Here is a 19,927-nt window from a genome sequence, read left to right on the forward strand (position 1 = left end):
TTTGGAACCAGAACAGAATCTGTGATAACAAGATTTTTATGATTAATCAATGATCAAAGTAGTTCCTGATTAATCTCCTTAAGATCAACTAAGTGTTTCAGTCCATTCAGGAGGGAAGCAGTAAAGTGTTTCTTTGCGTCGAGATAATGCCGCTCTTCATCTCTCAGCATGGGGTCTGTTTTCGGGCCCCGGCCTGCTGCTTTCCCCTCGTGACCCCCGCTAGTCAAAGGTGATCACGGGGGAGAGAGAAAGAGAGGCGCTGATCGAATTTGATAATGAAGACGACCCCTCTAAGCTGCTTTGCTCCACATGTTCAAAATCTCTGCAACACTCAATAAACACTAGGAAGCCCCCCTCCCTGTCACTGGAACATTGTGTAGGTATTGATCCCTGCTAACTGGCTCCTTTCATACCTGGGGTCCGAGGCCCGGCCGGGGGAAATGCATCCTGACATGTGACGGGAGGAGCTTAACAGGCAAACACACCGAAGAAAGGATGGGCCTCTCCGTTTAGCATTTCGCTCCCATTTTTTCCAATTTACACATCTGCTGAAGAAAGGAGAATTACGGCCGCTGCACCTGCTGTTAAAGAGACATATAGAGTGCAAGAGGCCCGGCACTGTACGGAGAAAAGAGCTGTCACACTGTCAAAAACTGTTTGTGGAAGAAGCATTCAGAGCTTTTACTGATGCAGAGAGTAGAGATAAAACTAAAATAACAGTGAGCAGGGTCATCAGCAGAATTTCTTTTACTATTACACCACTTCAGAACTAACAAACTACCGGTATGTTGAGGTGAATTAATCCACTGTTTGAGATTTCACTCTAACGTACGTAAGGAAACATGGTCCATACTCGCTGGCATGAAATATCAATTATAAATACCTGACATGTAAACTCCAGAGGAGCTCTTTCCATTTTTCTCTAGCAGATATGCTGGGCTGCCGGTGTGACTCAGTGTGTATCCTCCTCTCTACTTCTGTACCCTGTTTACTGGCCAATAAGAGCCATGTGTAAAGCGTGTATACCTCAAAACTACAGTCTGCAGGAAGCTCAGTACGCTCTAAATCACCTGATGGAAATGTGCCTAATTTGCCGTTCTTGCTCAAAATGTTCTTAAAAATTCAATGGAAATCTGTTGATTCAACTTAAAGTTTTAGCTCAACTAAACTTAACTCAGTTTGTTTTACATTTTCACGGCACAAGACCACTCTGACCTCTAAACTCAGCTACCTGACACCATTTAGAGCAACCAGGGAGCGAACATTTCAAGTTAAATAAGCTGAAAACTCTGATAGTGTGTACATGCAGTTGGTTAGTTTGATCTGTTACAATGTGTTGTGTTTTTTTAAGTTCATTATATGTTTTTTTTTTATCAAAGTTTGCTGTTGGAAACAAGTACTGCAGTAAAAAGTAGAGTATTATGCACTAAGATGTAGTGGAGTAGAAGCCCCTTTTACACTGCCAGTTCAAGGCGGGATAATTAACCTCTGTTACGTCTCGTCTTCAATGTGACGCGTACAGAGGCGTAATAGTGGGGCGAAGTTGTTCCAACTCTGAGCCGGCATCAGAGGTAGTAGGGACTTTAAGCAGCGACGGCTGAGAGACGGCTACAGCGCCCGTGAAACATTCCAGCGGGTTGCCGTAGCGATAGAAATCTAGTGTCACTAAGCAACGATATGTTCCTGACTGCTGCTGGCAACAGATGACACGTCTATAACAAACAGGAAAAACAAATAAGCGGGTATCTTTCACAAAGACACTATTAATCGATACAACTACTAAAGGTAGAATCGAATATAAACGAAATGACAGTGTCACATATGATAAAAAATGTGTAATTACCTGCTTACACTCTGACAAACCAGTCTTTCTCCTGTAGTAGACAGCTGGGCTACAACGACAGGAAGTACGCGAAGTGGAACTTTATTCCTTTTTGAATGCTGTAGCCGTCCCTTCAACCGTCGCTGCTTAAAGTCCGTAGTAACAGAGGCATAACAGACGCGTAACGGAGTCAGCGTTAGAGGCGTGTGTGTGTTTGTTTACACCTCCCGCACATTTTGCTTCCACAATGCTGGAACGCTGTGTAAAAACACACTCTGGGACGGCTTTATGCCAGCGCTACTTGGTCCATTGTAAAATGGCAAAGGCGGCATAACGGCGGAGCTTCGTTAAGGCGCTGTGGCAGAACCGTAGTGTGATAAGGGTTATAGATAACGTACAATAAAGTAGATCTACTTGGTTAAATTTGTTGTGTTTGTGCATGCAAAGATGTAAAGCTGAGGTGTGCAAACAGAGCCACGTCTTCTTTAACTAATACCTTTTAATAGAAAAAGATAAACAACAAAAAAAGAACAAATACAAAAAGGAAACTGCTTACAGCGTATTTACAGCACTCGAGTATTTTCAGTCATTTTAACATAAAACGCCACGTGTTAGCTGGTACTCGCTAAATGATAATCGTCTGTATTTAACAACCCAGTCCTAATTCAACAACACTGAACCTAATTTGTGTCCATATGGAGGAATAACATCTTTTACCTGCTATCACAATGATTCCTATGGTTTATTTCATGCAGCTGGTCAGTGTTTCATCTGAACTACGTATACAGTGATATATTCCATCAAGTAAATAGGTAGTAGCAGAGACTTTTTGTATGATCAAGTATTATAGGATTAGTCAGGTTTAAGGGCCAATAAGAGACGCACCATGAACATCACCGACGGGAGGTGCAATGTGAAAAACACAAGTGCATTTACAGAGCCATGTTCGACACACTCAGACATCAATGCACTTTAGTGTACCTAAGAACAAGTAAGGTGTCAATGCTTTATAACACAGATGAGGTACTCAGACTCGGGCCCGATAAAACAAGAGCATTTTCTATAGTGCAAGTTAGGCTGAAACACAGCCTGGCATGAATATCATATTAATCATCACTGTCAGCGGACAATGCCCGGGCATTTGAAGTCTATAGAAAAGTTTATTCATAAAATGTTTGGGGCCTTAAAAGACACCGCTCAGATAAACAGAAATACATTTAAACTAACGTTATTTAACAGAAATACCTATAAGCAAATGAAAACACTGTTTATTTGGGCTCCTATTGCTTGGACTGACAGTTTTATTCTTCAGTAGGCAGCAACGTCGACACTCTGACCTGAGCTCTCTGAGAGCAGGTGCAGGCCTCCTGAACTTCTCTGTCTCTCTGCGACCAACATGAAGGCAGGACGTTGAACGGTGGAAAAGTGGAGAAGAGGGGTCAGAGGTCATCTTTTGACCTTTGCATCCTCCTTGATCTTCCAAAACATCAGCTCCATGCAGGCTGATGCATCTTCGCTCGAGTCGTGGCCCTCCACTGGAATCATTTGAACAAATGAGAGCGAATAGTTATGTCCCTGAATACAATGCAGCGTTAAAACAGTTAAGATTAATACAGATAAATAGTTGCACTTCAATAATCTTAAAGCAGTATTTATAAATCCTTTTTTAAAAAGTTGCAACAAGATTATACAGCCATGAAAGCAAGCAACCTTTGGGCAAATGAAGCCAAGTGGAAGCCAATAACTGCAGTTCCTCGAGTGGCCACTTGAGGCCGGCTCCAAACGGAGTCCTCCCCATCAAGCACAATGTTAAAAAGATCAACTTCACAGCAGAATTAAACATGTGTTCAGCCTGGGACAAAATGTTTTGAGCGATTTGAGTGACAGGTGGGTGCTTCAAGCGGTCAGCCAGTATCTGACAGATTTCCAGTCAATGAATTTAACTACTCGGTCTGCTGTGTTTTTGGTGTTGGTGCCTTTATGCGAATATGGACCATATTTCTTGCTGTGTTACTAATTTTACTAAAAGACCATCCAAAATTTCTGTGCTTATGGTTTTGCGTTAAGCAATGACCCTTACTTTTCAAGACTAATTTTGACAGTTGTTTAATGACTCTGCTGCATTTATAATTATGCATCACAGCTCTGCCTCAGCTGTTGATTAACTTGGCCTACTTTTGAGCCATTTTGTTCCGGACGATCACCATCTTTCATCACCCTGGCACTGTAGCTGTGAGTGACGGCTGGCCTCAGTTATGACGGGTACACTCGTTTGACAGATTAGTAGCACCGTCAACTGTTATGCACATACATTGGCATTTAAAAGTCGAGACCCCGAATATCAGACATTCCCACTTTTTCAGATGTATTTCAAGGAAAAATAAACTTCTATTCTTATATATAGTCTTATATTACATTACTGTATATTTATATATTGGCTATATTGACCGTCCCAAACCAAAAGAGTTTTTATTTACTATCTTAAATAATGCAGAAAAGCTGCAAAGACCTAATGGTGGCACTAGATAAAGTAAATGTAATGACAGCCAAACTAGTAGTTATTAATCTAGCCTGGACTAAAGCTGTGAAGCATCAAATCAAAAGGTCAACGCTGCCATCCCTAATGGTAAAAAGTGAATGTTTTTAATCATCATCTTATAGGACTGTTAGAGTTGAAGAAAAAGAGGAGGAAGAGATTAGAAATTAAAAGGTTAAGTTTCCCAAATTAGCAGCTGCATCTTTACAGATTTTTGACTCTTACAATTCATTCATTATTCTCAGACAGAAAGAAATATGTCAGGAACACATCAAGAGTACTGATGGAAAATTACGCTTCGTGTAGTTTCAGGGAACTTTAGAAAAATGATGTTTAACTCTGAGGCTTCAGTCGGCACAGAGCACATGGGTGACCTCTGCTGGTGACATCAATGTAGTGCAATTAAATAATTTGACTTAACTACATTTTTAGAACCAGCATATAAATGAGATTAAAAGTAAAAATCTAGAGACTTCCTCTTGGTATGATGTAACGCACCACATTGAGATGTTAATGACAATATACCATGGCTTAATGAGCCGCTGTAGCCCGTCATAAAGCCCTTTCAAACATTAATTGTATTAAAGCTATTGGGCTGCTAAAATATACTTCAGCTGTAATTTAGTTAATGACTATTTATGTCAAGGTTGCAGGTTTATTTTTCAGGCCATGCAATAAAATGAACTGTGCTCTACAACATACAGACTGATGCTGACTGATCAATAAGTCAATCTTTTCATGTACTTTGATGAGAGAAGGTTACAAATGGAGATTATGGGATTTGGGATTATGATATAGGGCATAAATGTGCTCAGCATACGGATGAGGGGGTTTGTTTGTGTAACTGGGGCCGTGTTAATGTGACAGGAGATTATGTATTTATGTCTGTGTAATGAGGATAAAATGCTTTAAGATCTTTATCCTAAAAACTAACAATATTTCTGCACAGAATGGAGACTCACATGGTTTCAAGTTTGCTTATTTCAATCCTTGAAATGTCATGATTAGTGAACACATTTGCTTTACTGTCAAAAGTCTGTGCAACTGCAAAATATTTAATGTATAAAACATGATATTATGAGGTTAACAACACATATAGGACATTTTTGGATCTATTATTTTTGAGAAAACGGGCAAAAATCAATAACATTTTTTTCTCACCGTTGTCCTGGATGATGCGTTTGAGGTGGTCGGCCATCAGGTTCCTCAAGGCCCGTTTGTAGGGCAAACCGATGCGGTGAGGGAACACAATGGACGTGTCTACGACCGTGCTGTGGATCAGCTGAAGAGACAGACAGACAGAAAGAGAGAGAATACATTAAAGGTTGTTTTCATTTCAGCCCAGGCTCAACAGTAGAAACTCTCTGCCTGGAACCAAGACAGATAAACAGAACTGTTTCTCCCTTTAAACCAAGAACTGACATCCTGATTGTAAGCTAATATCATTTTTAAACAGAGCCAGATCTTAAAACATTTCCTTTCTCTGCTTGACTTTCACTGATAAGAGATGTTTCATCATTAAACTTGTCCACACTAAAACCTGAGAATTAAAGGGAACAAAAAGTCCAAAAAACCTCCACAAATCGTGGCCGTATTATGATTTGGACTGTTATTGTTATTATTAATGAACCACTTTACCTTCAGAGCGAGCAGATCGCTCTCCAGACTGTGTCCTATGAGGATGGATTCAGCGCTGAACATGCTGAGCAGCACCGCCTGAACGTCTCTCAGGCTGATGGTGGCGCTCTCCAAGTCCTCCTCTGTCACACCTGAAAATCTGAGAGATCAAGTGCACACTGCCTTTACACTACTGAGGGTATAAGAGATGTAACTGACAGTTAACAGCAGACATGACCCTATGGAGTCAAATAATGTTCACAGGCTGCAGTTGTATTTCACGTTTGGTTAAAAAAAAATATTGCATGCAAGTAGTATTTGTGAATGCGTAAAAATGTGTCCTCACACATTCAAGTTTGTGAATTTGTAAATAAGTAAATAAGTTTAAAGATTTTGTGCTCACGGAAAAGATTTGTAAATGTGTAAAAAGTTTTTCGTAGCTGTAGAAACTGTTTGTGTTTCTGGACTTTGAGCCACAATATTTTCAACTTTGAGATTTCACAAAGTCAGAGTTACAGACACACAAATTTCCTATGTGCACGTGTGAACCTGAAGTTACAAGCTATGAGCTGCGAGTTACAAGCGTGAGTTTTAACCGTTTCTTGATGCCTCAGCCAACCAGCCAATCAGCTCGCCTCCACGTTGTCCACTGACCATCCAATCAAAAGAAGCCAAACTCTCCAATCAGGGCTCAATCTTTGTGACTCCATATGACCCACACAGTTTCAAGCTATGAGAGACAATCTCACCGAGTGTTGTAGTCGACCACTTTGCTCTCAGGTTTCACAAATGTATCGTAGATGACCTTCAACTCAGAGTCGATGACGGTCACCCTCGTCAGCTCCAGGCCCTGCTTCGTGTAACACTGTGTCACAGGAGAGGAAACAACAAGTTCATGTTTCTCTTAATACAAAACAATTAAACACGTTTGGAGTCAAAAAACAGCTGAGCAGTAAAAGTGACAAATTATTCATTACATCTTCACAATAACAGACCCTCTGACTGACTCACCATCTCACAGTCCAAAGCGAACACTCCTGCGTTGCCGTCTGATGGGAGAGATTTACTGAACGTTGTGACGAAGCCGTCTACCGACTCTTTACGCCCGTCCTGAACGTGTTGCTGTAGAAACAAGAAACAAGTTAACTTTAGAGCAAGTAAGATGGAAGTTTTATGGAAGCTATCCTGAAGATGCTTGGTCAACAATTTGTGCTGAATCAACATCTCTGACAACGATCAGACATTCTGAGCTTAATTAAACTGGTCTTTACTGAAGGGCTTTAAGGATTTTCATCCATAAATAGTTTAATATCATGTCTGAAAGTATCTTCCCTCTTTAAAATGGCTCATCCTGTTTCTACATTAGCCAATATTTTTGACTTTGAAAAGATGATACCTTGGCCACTTGGCAGCCTGGAGCGCCCACAGCAGCAGCACAGCAGCTGTAGTTGGTCTCCCAGCCTCCAGCGACTGACAGAGAGGACAGGAAAGAACAATGAATAAAAAGGAAATTAAAGTAGAGAAACAGGGTAGAAGGGACGGAGAGGCAGTCAGATTTTGCAGGATAAACTACAAGACAAAAATATAAATGTGTTTATTGAGAATTTGAGTTCATGCAAACAAGCGTACCTTTATGTCTGCGCAGGCGTCCCCAGTGAAAGCTGCACTCTTCTTTACGGACACAGCTGCCGTTGACGTTGATCTTATACTCCGCTCCACATCGACAGCAGATCTTGTTGAATGCTGGAGACACATGACAGAGCTGGAAGTCTAATAATTGCGTGACCACACAAACCTGTATTAATAAGATATCAGAAAGCCAGTTGTGAGGTCATGTAGTTACTCACGGTCTGCAGAGGCCTTTTTCTCTGGCTGGTTGTGAATGACGGCTCTGCCTGGAGCCTCGGGGTTTGTTCTCGGGTATCCGTGCTCCTGGAGCTGCTCGTCCGTCATCAGGTACGGCCTCAGCTTCCTGTACAGCGTGGCTCCTGCAGTCAGACAGAGCAAGGAGTGAAACACAGTGATGTCAGAAAACATCCACTAAAAATTTAGGCGGAGAGACATCTGTATGTTTTAAGACATTTTCAACTAAACCTGCTACATATTGTAAGAACTGAAAATGTGGCCTCATAGTGACAGACTTGTTTCTAAAACCATCCAGTTGCCCTGCCGCCCCTCCCCTGTGGCAAGACACACTCCTGCTGTGTATGGAAAACAAAAATCTGCTCTACAGTTTCAGATGATTGGTTTCATGATTCATTCAACCTTTAAACTGTTTGTTGATTTAGCACCTATTAATTTATTCTTTGAGTTTTGAAAATATTGTCCCTTAAAGCTATTTATACTGTTTTCACAAAAAGATTCAAACAAATGTCTTTATTATCCAATCATCTGTTGGTTTGTTCTCTCCATGAATCATTTGGTCTTTAAAAATAATGAAAAATGGGGCACTGGTTAAACTCAGTCGGTAGAGCAAGCACCCTACAAACAGAGGCTACAGCATGTGACGCAGCATGCAGGCGCTGTAGTAGCGCCTATTGTTACAGTTTTGAAAAGAAGACAGTCACATTACTAACCATATATATATATAATACGTATATTAGCTATTTTGGGATTTGAAACATGGACCGGAGAAAAAGAACGATGGATGTGGAGGGAGCCCTGGCAATGCTCCAGGCCATGAGTGACGGGGAGTGGGGAGATATAACGGAGGAGGAATCGGATGGGGATGAGGTAGATGACCCGTTCACCCAGATGATGAGTGTGAAAAAAATAAAACAAAAAAGATCTTCCTGAAATGCCTTCGTGCAGTGTGTGGACAGTGCACTGGAAAAGTCCACAGCATGAGAGTTGATCGTGTATAGTGTGAGCGTATGCGTGTCAGGAGTTTTGATGTAAATATTGATTTTCAGGTTTGCTTTATGCATTGTTTGTGCTATAGTTTTCTTAAAATGTTCTTAAAATGATTAGATATATTATTCTTATTATTATTATTATAAATGTTGTGCTTGTGTGAACGTGTGCGGCGCATGTGTGAGCGAGTGAGAGAAAGTGAGCGAGCGAGCGCTCCGGTCACAACTTAAGCCTATTATCCAAAATTTGTATTTAAATTTAAAGTGATGTTCTTCTACAGTAATCAAAATGTTAAATTTTGTTAATTATTTTGTTGTTTGTTTGTTGTATTTAATTGAGGAATTGTAATGTAGATTTTAAAATGATTATAAAATGAAGCATTGTTATATTACTAAAACCCATAAACTTAAGTCTTACTTATTATTGAAAAAATATATGAAAATTAACAACCAATCTGCTTCGAGAAATTAAGTATTTGTGTGTGCTGATGCTTTTGCGGCAGGGGGTAAAAATGACCCCCCCCCTGGCGGTTCTAGTGTTAAGCCATTGATTTCCTGTTAATCAACAGTTCTTTCATGACTACGACTGTCTTGTAAACATATCCGCTCTCATGGGGCAGAGTTTTGCTGTAAACAGCACCTGGAGGATGTCACATGGGTGTTTGAACAGTTTCATTATTACTGTAAACTGACTCGTCACTGAGTAAACAAGTTTCTACTTAACACAAAGAGGCTTTCAATTTCCTCTTTGTTTTTTGTTCTCTTTAGATCTTATCAGAGGTTTGATCTGCATGTTTTATGTCACCTGGGATGTGATCAGGTGACAGAATGAGGAAAAGGAAATATGTTCACAACAAATCTAGAGGAGGACTGCAAACACTGACAAGGTGATATTGCTTGTCATAAAATTAACAAGTCTCACCGATGAGTTTCTCCTCCTGCTGTTTACCCGTCCTGTTGACAGTGAAGCTGGTCGTAGCAGCGAGACGACCTCCCAGGACTTCCTCGTGGGACAGAGCCCTCCTGTTAGCAGCTGAACCCGGATCCTCTGCAAACATAAACACATAGCAGTTACCACTGAGATGCATCATAATGATCACGATTAATTTGGCACATGTGGATCACTTGATCCAGTAGGTATGTAAACAGAAGCATTAAATGGCGCGTTATACTGCACGGGTCCTGAGGTGACGTACTGGTGACAGGTGACGGACTGGAGCTGCTCTTGCTGCGGAGCTTCTTCAGGGTGTTGACGGCTACGTTGAGGTAGATGTTCTTACTGCTACTGCGCTCATACACCAGCCTCTCCTCGTCCAGGCCCTGAAACAGTCAAACCAGCATCAGTAGCTGCAGTTTCATGCACACCTGTTTTTTAATGCATTTTGAATGAAATCATCCTGATTGGTGATGTCATGTACAGGTACAGGCTCAACTGAAGGACTTCTCCTCTCCTCTACATTGAAGATGTGGTGTGATTAGACCACGCAGCTATCTAAAATCTGGGTGTTTTTCTTACCGTCTGGAAGGCGACTTCCTCTGACCGGCAAAATTTGAGACATTCATCTATGAAGGTGTTGAGGTAGCGCTGGCGGATGTTGGTGGGAACTTTGGCCCCAAACTCAGTGGGGATGACAGGGCGCTTCATTGAACCACTCTGAAAAGGCAAAACAGAAAAAGGACATGTAAATTTAGTGTGAAAACATTTCTCTGTTCAGACTCCAAGACACAAAATCACAAAAACAATCATGACATCTTGTAGATACCTTCATGGTGGGTGTGTGTGCCACTCTCTTCTGCGAGACAGTTGACACTGTCTTGGACAAGATGCCGGCGGTGGTTTGGGCCTTGACAGTCTGATGAGTCTGGCTGGGGGATAAAACTCGACTGGCAGCTGGTTTAACATCTGCAGGACCTTGTCAGACAAACAGTACATGTGACTTTGAAACAGTTCTACCCATCAAGGAAGAGAGCATACTTCTCTAAAAATAGATACAAAGCTGAATCCTGCTACAATACAATGAAAGTACTCATACTTGTTTTGGAGGGTGGGATCTGTGGGTTGGGACGGTGTGCTATCCTCTTCCTCTCTCCAGAAGAGCCGGGGCTGGAGCTCTGCGAGGCAGCTTTGACTGAGGCGGAGAGCTGAGCAGCTTGCTGCTGTGCCATCTGCATACGCCGGTAACAGACCTCCTGCGCTGTGAGTCTTCTGTACGGCTGAGCTACAGGCTTAGAAGGTGCATCAGTCTGATGTACAGAAAAGACGTACATTATTTTAAAGGAGGCCGCAAGATAGTTTAAGTGAAAGCATTGTTAGGGCCCGATCAGACAGAGCGCGTTCTGCAGCCTCGCTGCGCCTTTTTGTTGTTAAGGCAACCAACGAATCATTAGCTGTCATTAACCTAACCGTTATATTGTAAACTGACAGAAGGCCCGCCTCTCCTTTCATCTGATTGGACAATGAGAAAAATGCATGACCTCAGGTGCTTTTCAGCTTTGAGTTGAAGTTTTTTCAGCTCGAGGCGCTCAGAGCGTTTCCTCAAAAACGTGAGGCACACAGAGCGGAAAAACGCAAAAGCAGCGTGCAAAAAGCACCCCTCTCATTGAACAACGACAACAAAGCCGCCCCAGCTGCTTAAACGCGTTCTGTCTGATCAGAACCTAAATTGTCTTGTCGCGCTTACAAAATATGTTCCCTTTAAACATTTCCTGTATTGTGTTTTCAACCCTGACCTTGTGACAGGCAAAGAAGTCAAGGTGACAAACTTACATTTCCTTTGGCAACAAAATGGGACACTCTCTTCTTTTGACCAGGAAAGAGAGTTGTTAAAGTGCTCTCTGTGCTTTTCTCCTCCTCTGAATCCCTGGAGGGCTGAGAGAGCACAACATAGCATGTCTATTCAACACGACAAAGTGGCTTATGAAAAATATGACTAAAAATAAAAGATGACTACTAAATGAAAGAACAGCATGTGGCAACTGAAAATGACAGGCGAGAAACACTGTTTAATACCTGTTTCGCTTGCCTTCCCTTGTCTTCCCGCTTCACATCCTTAGACTCGTTGAAGATCCGCAAACACTCCTCCATCGGGTCTGAGTCAAAGTCCAGGTCGTCCTGGAAACCAGAGAGGTCGATTTCATCTAAAACGCCGCCATCAAAACCGTGGTCCCCCTCTTCTTCTGAGGAAGAGGGAGTCAGCTCTGACGCTTTCCTCTTGTTCAGACGTCCCCTCTTTAAAGCATCGGCAGATTTTCTAACCAGAACTTCCTCTTCTTCTTCATCAGACTCGTCAATCATGATCGGTTCGGCCTCCTCTGGACTCTCGTCTCCGAACAGATCAGCGTGGCTGAGACTCTGACTTCGCCGCTTACCCTCGACTCTTTTCCCATTTGAAGAGCTGATGTTTTGCTTCACCTTCTCTTTACTGTTTGCAGAACTACCTTTACTATTACTACTGCTGCTGAAGCTGCTAGAGCTGCTTTTGCTAACTTTCTTTACATCTTTTTCTCTTTTACTGCTATCAAGTTTACCATTTTTGTGTTGGCGTTCCTTATACTTGCTGTGTTCCTTTTCCTTGTCTGCTATCTTGGGTTTCTTGCTTTCCCTCACGTCATTTTCTGTGTCTTTCTCTTTTTTGCTCGAGTTTGTTTTGACCTTTTCCACAGCTTTGATCTTACCGTCACTTCTCTTTTCTTCTCTGCCTTCTTTTTGAACTTTATCAGAAGTCTTAACCTTAACTGTGTTTTTCCTGTCGTCTCTTTTGCCATGACTCTTGTTCTCCTTCTTTGCAGAGTCCTGGTTTGAGCTCTTTATTGACCCTTTGTCTTTACTGCTGCTGCTAATAGTCTTACTACTAGTTGTTTTGTTTACAACCTTTACAACTTTATGTACTTTATCAGATTTGCCACTTTTCTCCTGACTGGATCGACTTGCCACCGTCTTTTTCTCTGTGCTGTCCTTACGCTTAACATCCTCCTGGACTTCCGAGTCCCCTGTCGAGTCCTCTTTATTCCTCTGTGTCAGTGCATTTAGCGTACTGTCAGTTCTCTCTTTTCTCTCCTTCCCCACAGCGTCCCAAAGTGAAGCACTGTTGCCTTTTCTCTGCTGGACGTTACTAAGCGAGGTGGGTCGATACTCCGTTCCAGAGCTCTCCTCATCAGACTCGGAGAAAGTGTACTTTTTTGAGTCTACATCCTGCTGCCGTGTTTTTTTCACAGCTACTACATACTCCTCAACAGACATATTTGATCCTTGTAGTTTGTGTTTCTTAACAGCTTTTGCACCCTCCTCCCTCTTGCTTTTCACTGCGATTCCAGCAGTGTAATTGGACAGCGGGTCATACTCCATATCTGTGGATGGTTTCGAATTGTCTACCGTGTATTTACACTTAGAGGAGGATGTGCTGTTTGAGTACTTTGGGCTAGGGGGAGGAGAGGGGAGTTGGTGTGTGTGTGTCCGAGATGGAGCCTTTTTCACTGAAGTAGGAACGTATTCCATGGAGTTACTGTGGTCCCCCTGCTTGTCTGAATCCAAGGTATACTTGCTGCAGCCAGGGGTGGGATTATAACCTCCTGATGTCATCTGATAACTCCCAGGGTCGTAGGCCATGTGTGAAGGTGGTGCTTTACTTTTACCAGCATCAGATGAAGACACATTGGCGCTTTCACTTGGGTTGTACGGTTCATCCCCGATCCGAGAGAGCTTCCGCTTCTCCCTCTCCACCTCGCTGCGGACCTCCTCGATGGCCTTGTTGACCAGCTCCAGAGCACCGCTGAGGTCTCCTGAGTCTGCTGACTTTCCATTTTGCTGATCCTGGGGCTTCACAACTTCTGGGTTGAAGGGATCATAACCTTGTTCTGCAGGTAAGAGACACATACTCCGATTTAAGGCCAATCCCTGGAGCATAATACTGCATGGTATTACTTATCCAAATGGTTCCATGCAGAGATTTTAAATAAAACATTTTTAAAAAATCAGAGAAAAAATTAGAGAATTAGTTTAAGCAGACTTTCAGCTTGTTTTTTTCAGAAGAGAAAAGGTTGGCTTCCCTACTTTCTAACTTTTCATTCTTAATCTCCCCTTAGAGGATGCTGTTGGCCAGAGAATTAAATGTAAATAAAACACACACAAAAACCTTGAGACATCCAAAAACATTCACAAAAATATGTGCAACTATGATAAGCTCTAGAGGTATGGGCCAATAAAAAGAGAGGATTCTTGTGAAGTGTGATTTAATTAACTTGTGAAAGTCAGTCAATTCAAATAAACCCATTATTATTCTACAAGGATTATATAGTCAGTAATAATAAAAACTACTTGATAGCACTACTGTATAAGTAATTTATATGATCCAATTGTTCAACTTGTGCAATACTGTCTTTAGATTTTGAGGCACACACTTTAGTTTGTTGCTATTCATGCTTCTTACACTGCTACCTGCACACACAGGACACTTTACTCTTCACATGATTTCATTACCTCAAGTGCAAATGATGTACATTAAATCACAACTTCCTAGTCTATTACATATTTTGTGTCTAGTTTTGATCTCTATGATCATTGTTTTTATGCTTATTTTTGTATAAAAGAGATCACAGTGTAAGGCCTTCTGTTGCTTTGACAGTTTATCTGTATTGGATCCATAGTAACTCTCCATCACAAGCTACACCTCCGTTTACACAAACCATGAGGGGATAGAACTTTTAAAATGCTTGAAAAATAAATACCTGTACACTAAAGCTAACGGTAACAGAAAGTAAGTTTGCAACATTATTGGCTTCATTAGCCCAGTTTGGTCCAGTCCACACACTTCCCCTGTGACGAGTCTGAAAGCTAGGACGTTAAAGTATTCAATTCTGGATTACATGAAATAATAGTTAGCACCTTTCTGCGCAGGGTGAAGATCTCTCTGCTTTTTAACATCTGCCGGTGCTCCGTAGGAAAGCCGTCTCTGCTGGCTATGCCTGAAGTGACAGTACGGTCTGTTGCACCCATTTTTGCTGCCTTTGCCCTCGCTGTACTCCGCGTAAAACGGACAGTCAATCCCGCGGAAGAAGCCGGTGGATCTTAACATTATCTCCAGATGTTGCTCTCATGCCCGCATGAATAAGGTCGGCCGTTTTACTGCGTAGTTTCTGTCGTACGGCAAAAGCTTCTTGGAGCGACGGAACAATAACAACGTCCCTACAGCGCCATGTTGGATTGGTAGGGGATGAAATCTCGCGCGAATTCACACGTGTCGCGCTCCTTGACGTCAGGAGATTGTAAACGCTCGACGTTCCATTTAAAAGTTTAAGGTTATAATAGATCAGGCATAATCCCCCGAACATCTAGACAGTTACCTTAAGAAGAGGCTTTATTTTTTTGTGGTTGGAGATTCAAAGTTGATTTAAATGTGAAGTTGGTATTTTTCAGTGAATAGACGAGCTCCTAAGGTGCGTTATTTATTCAACTTTATTCAACTATTTCGTTGCTAATTTTCTACAACCGTTAGCCAGCATTTTTCTACAACCGTTTGCTGGTTGTCCTTCGACAAACCGTTAGCTAGTGTCAATTGGTGAAGAGCATTATAGATGTCAAGGTATGAAACCCTGGATGTGCTTCTCATGGAGATGTAGTTTGAAAGTGTTTTGCTCCATTTGATGAATAAATCACACATGTGCTTGAACATTTTATTTCACAGGAATCCAGAAAGGGGTTGTCTTGACGTCCTCTAGGAAAACGGCCTGGAAAGGAAAACGAGAATGGCCCATACATGCACAACTGTAGTTCCAAGTCTTGGAACATGGGCTTTAATGCTGCGTTCAAGACGACTGGGAACTCGAGAACTTCCCAATAGAAATGTCCGACTTCCGATGGTAAAGTCGGGGTAGATGAAACTTCTCCGAGTTCACAAGTAGGAACTTCCTAGGGAAAGTTCCTGCTGTCGAAAAGCACCTTTTGAATGGCGTTCCACAGCATTTTTTCTAGTCGGAGATCCCCATCGGAAGTCGGAAGTTTCTACTTTGAAGTTCTCTAGTTCCCAGTTGCCTGGAACGCAGCATTATTTACTTAAATAAAAGAAGCTACCATTCATTACATGTTTTGATTCAGCTATGAAGCTAAAGCATGCTGCCAAGAAGCGCATTTAGAAAACTGCTTCTTAATGTGTCAAACGGACTAGAAACAGTTAGCATTAATTGTTAATTGCTTTCATTTGAAATTAGCAAATGTCAAACGTATCAATTATTTGTGAAAAAATGTTTGTCGGAGCACATACATGCCAAAAAAAGTTAACATTTTGCGTCTAGAAAAAACGAGCATGAATTGTCAAATGCTTTAATTTGAATTAAGCAAATATTTAAGGGAAGATGTCTTCCACCTTGTTGAAGTCTGCTAAAGAACAAAATTATTTTTTCTTTTTAAAACTTAACAGAAGCCAGTGATTTAATGTCTTTGTTCCTGCATATATGTAAAACGCATATATCCTGACAAGTATTAAAACATTTATTTAAAATGTACACATGCTTCCCTAAAGGGCTCCAACATACCTACCTCCAGCTCCAGTCTCAAACTTCAGACTAACACGTGCTTAGCCTTCTTGTGACCTCAGAAGAAGACACGTGATACAATTAGCTCCAGGCCCAGTCATTATGATTCTCAGGTGTGCTGGGAAGGTATTTAGTGATGTCATAATTAGCCCTTTTCAGCCTTAGATGTTTAAATTTGAAACAGAATCAGTCACATTGATATATGATTCATTGTTTCTGTTCAGGCAAAATTATTATTTTTACACAAAGGAGAACTGTTTTAGCATTTTCAGCAGGTAATATATAGTTTGGATATATTTGCAGGATTAATACTCCAACATGTATTTGTGTTGGGGTTTTATATTTGGAATTTATTTAAAATTTGCCCCCCTGATTTTGTAGTTTCATTATATAAGAAGTAGCTTGTTATAGAAATATACGTCTTTAAAAGACTGAAGTATGACGTGTTCAAAAGGTTGAATATATTTTTGCAGAAAGCTTTACAGATAACATTTTCTGGCGCAAATGTCAAAATAGTTACAACAGTTTCATAAAAACTCTTGCATAAGTAGTTGGAACGGGATAAATGTTAATTAAAGTTGGCTATAGTTGTGTTGGTTTCAGCACCCTGGTACTGTGCATGCTGATTCCCTGTCACACTCTCTTAGTGGCACGCTTGAGTACAGCAGAGACATCACTATTATTATCAGTAACACCTGAGCTCTAACTCCTGTTAAAATGGTCTGCTGTGAGCAAGGCCTGAGCATTAACACTCTACTTTTTGTCTGTTTTTTTCTTAGGCATCATAACTGTTAGCCATCATGACATGCAAAGGAAAGCGAGGTAACTGCACCGCTTCATTACCTCACACTGTTTAGTCATTTAGAAACGGAAATGAAGAGTAAATGGTAAATCAGTTATCCAGGAATGTTCACAGAAAGACATTAAGCCTCTACTGAGAGTGTAAACTCAAACTGAACCTTCTACTTTATAGATTTTATTACGAATTTTAGAGTCACAAGGATGCAAAGAATCCAAAAAACATAGTTAGATTAAATGTTGATGCCTTATTTTGGCTACAACTGAGACATAAAATGAATGGAAATAGCGAATATGTTAACTTTTTTGTCTTTTTATTCCTTCCTTTTACTAAGATCATATCAGTATCCTTATTTTACCAGGATATGCTAAACTTTAATGTTATTAAGTATCTTTAATGCTTTTCAAAACTTAAGTTAAACATTTCTAAACATGGAAAAGAGACAATTAGCACTCAAAGCAAATTGAGCACAAAAACTAGTTAACAAACACGGCTCAAATATCTATCAAACAACACAAGAATGATCTAAAATTCTTGATCATTCTTGAAAAACATCCCTGCTTTCTGACAAAAGTGTTCCTACGCAGAAACAGAATTTACTTGACCCTTTCAGATTTGAGAATTTGATCTCATGACTTTAACTCTCATGATCCGGGGCTCACACAAGGAGCATTTGTTCTGATGTTTTGATGGAGTCAAATTCCAAATACACTAAAAACTACTTCTTATTCATTTGTTAGGGGTATAATCTACTGCATCTTCATGGAAAAGTTCATCATAACCATTATTAGAAGAAATACATTGTTTACTTAAATAAAATCACAACACTAACATAAGTGAGATTTGCTTGAAATTGCTTGTTTTTGTGGTAATATTACTGCTCTATAAGTGTTGCATTTAGCAAATTGCCATTTTCTACAACTACAGCTTTATATAATATTGGGTGTTTTTTTCCACAGCAATGTCTTAGATTGTACAATATTATATTTTAGTGTTCCTATGCTGTGAGAACCATGCATCTCTAAAAAGTTCACTATTTATGACCTCAGAAATAAACTGCGCTGTTTTCAACTTTGAGACAGCGCATTTCCAAACTAATCCAAGAGTGTTTTTATTTATCTTAAAATGTAGTCAAATATTTTCAATCCAATCGGGAACAATTTATCATTCGGTTTGTCACAAACATTAAAGAGCTGTCAAAGCTGTGAAAAAATGGAAATAGCCAAAGAACTTACAAGTAGCATTTGTACCTCTGTCTGGTACTTGGATAAATGTAAGTAGCACTTGTGGTAATGTAATTAGTCGCATCATTCCGCTACTGATGATGGCTAAATACACAGTATATTCGCCTGCATGCGTGAGAACTCTCCACTAGAGAGCGACAAACACCTGTGAGGTTTCTCATCCGTCACATGAACTCAGGGATTGTACAGAAAACACACTGCTGTTGCATCATTTAATTTCCTCCTGCCTTATGACGTATGCAATGCTGAAATAGAAATTATGCAATAAAGGGTTTTTTTGTTTTTTTATTGTCTGTTAAATGGTTCTGAGTAAAGTGCAGCAAAAAAGATTTGTGGAATTATAGTGACATAGTCTATTCATGTATTAACAATACATTCATGGCAGATATTTGCTGCTACACAATATGAGGGTTTCCTTGTATTTCTTTGAAATTATAAATGTTATATTATATATTATAAATTGTTTGAGTATTTTTGGACTGCTGGTCAAACAATAAATGACATCCATGGATGTCACCTTACAAGTTGTGATAGACATTTCTTTAACTTTTTTTTATTTAATAGACTAATTGTTGAATTGATTAATCAAATAAATGATATGTCATAATCAATTCTAAAAGTAATTATATGTTTAGATGACATTAACTGTTCTTGAGTATGTATTGTTGGATTTTTATGTGATTGGTGAGCAGGTTAAACTAATGGATTGGCCATTTATTATTTCTGTATTTGTTCTGTTACTTTGAAGAAAAGGGCAGCTAATATATAATTTTCTTCTACCTGCTTCTTTTTCACACAGTAAATGTGTATAAGTAGTCTGGGTTACAGTTGTTTTGTACAAGTGTAGTGGGGAATTCCACACTAAAATGAAAGGAAAAGGAAATGTAATAATTAGCTTTTCATTACTCTGCTCATAAACATCAGCCTTTGACCGAACTCGTCTCCATGAGGTGATATTTCATCAGACATTATTTCAGTCTATCCAGCTGGATTTACCCACACGGTGACAAATCCTAACTTGCAGCAGTGTTGAAATGATAAACCAGCAGCGTTTCGTTAATTCAGCAGAAGTGGTGTCGCATTATTTCCAGGGACATCATGAGGTGGCACCAGGAGGTGCTGCTGCTGCAGCTCTTGCAGCAGGTTGCATCAGTCTCGTCAGATCAGTCCCATGGAGCTATGAAGAGCACCCCCCTCCTTCTCATATCACAGCAGCAGCTCTCAGTGTGACTAATGCAAGGTGAAACCAGTCACATTTCTGTGTGTGTGCGTGTGCGTGTGTGCGAGAGACAACTGAGCTCATATTTACCAACAGCCAAGGACACATGTGACAAAGTCAGCTCAGGTATCAGGGAGTGTGACTGATAGAAGGGATTTACAGCAGTGAATCGGATGAGGCGGCCTCAGCCTTGGCCGCAAGATAAGCCCGCTGGTTAATATGAAACTAGTGATACAGGAGAGAGAACAAACAAATACAGTCCTTTCCAACTTTTAGGAAAGATGTCAACATTTACAGTAACCACACATGCG

The 19,927-nt window shown here is 40.6% G+C and overlaps 1 protein-coding gene across 1 annotated transcript; it reads right to left on the reverse strand.

The window, feature by feature from the left end:
• Nucleotides 1-2,313: 2,313 nt before the first annotated feature.
• Nucleotides 2,314-15,005, reverse strand: rexo1 (REX1, RNA exonuclease 1 homolog). Its single transcript, XM_069680571.1, has 16 exons — nucleotides 14,709-15,005; nucleotides 11,838-13,681; nucleotides 11,595-11,696; nucleotides 10,861-11,071; nucleotides 10,591-10,739; nucleotides 10,344-10,481; nucleotides 10,024-10,147; nucleotides 9,750-9,875; nucleotides 7,823-7,963; nucleotides 7,605-7,718; nucleotides 7,372-7,445; nucleotides 6,987-7,097; nucleotides 6,725-6,840; nucleotides 5,997-6,135; nucleotides 5,520-5,640; nucleotides 2,314-3,357 (listed from the first exon to the last, which is right to left on the reverse strand). Exons 1-16 carry the CDS (start codon nucleotides 14,896-14,898, stop codon nucleotides 3,269-3,271), a joined length of 3,789 nt encoding a protein of 1,262 aa, XP_069536672.1. The 5' UTR covers nucleotides 14,899-15,005; the 3' UTR covers nucleotides 2,314-3,268.
• Nucleotides 15,006-19,927: the final 4,922 nt, after the last annotated feature.

This window comes from Semicossyphus pulcher, unplaced genomic scaffold (assembly GCF_022749685.1).
Source record: "Semicossyphus pulcher isolate SPU_LCO1_2020_fin unplaced genomic scaffold, fSemPul1.0.p SCAF_4, whole genome shotgun sequence".
NCBI lineage: Eukaryota > Metazoa > Chordata > Actinopteri > Labriformes > Labridae > Semicossyphus > Semicossyphus pulcher.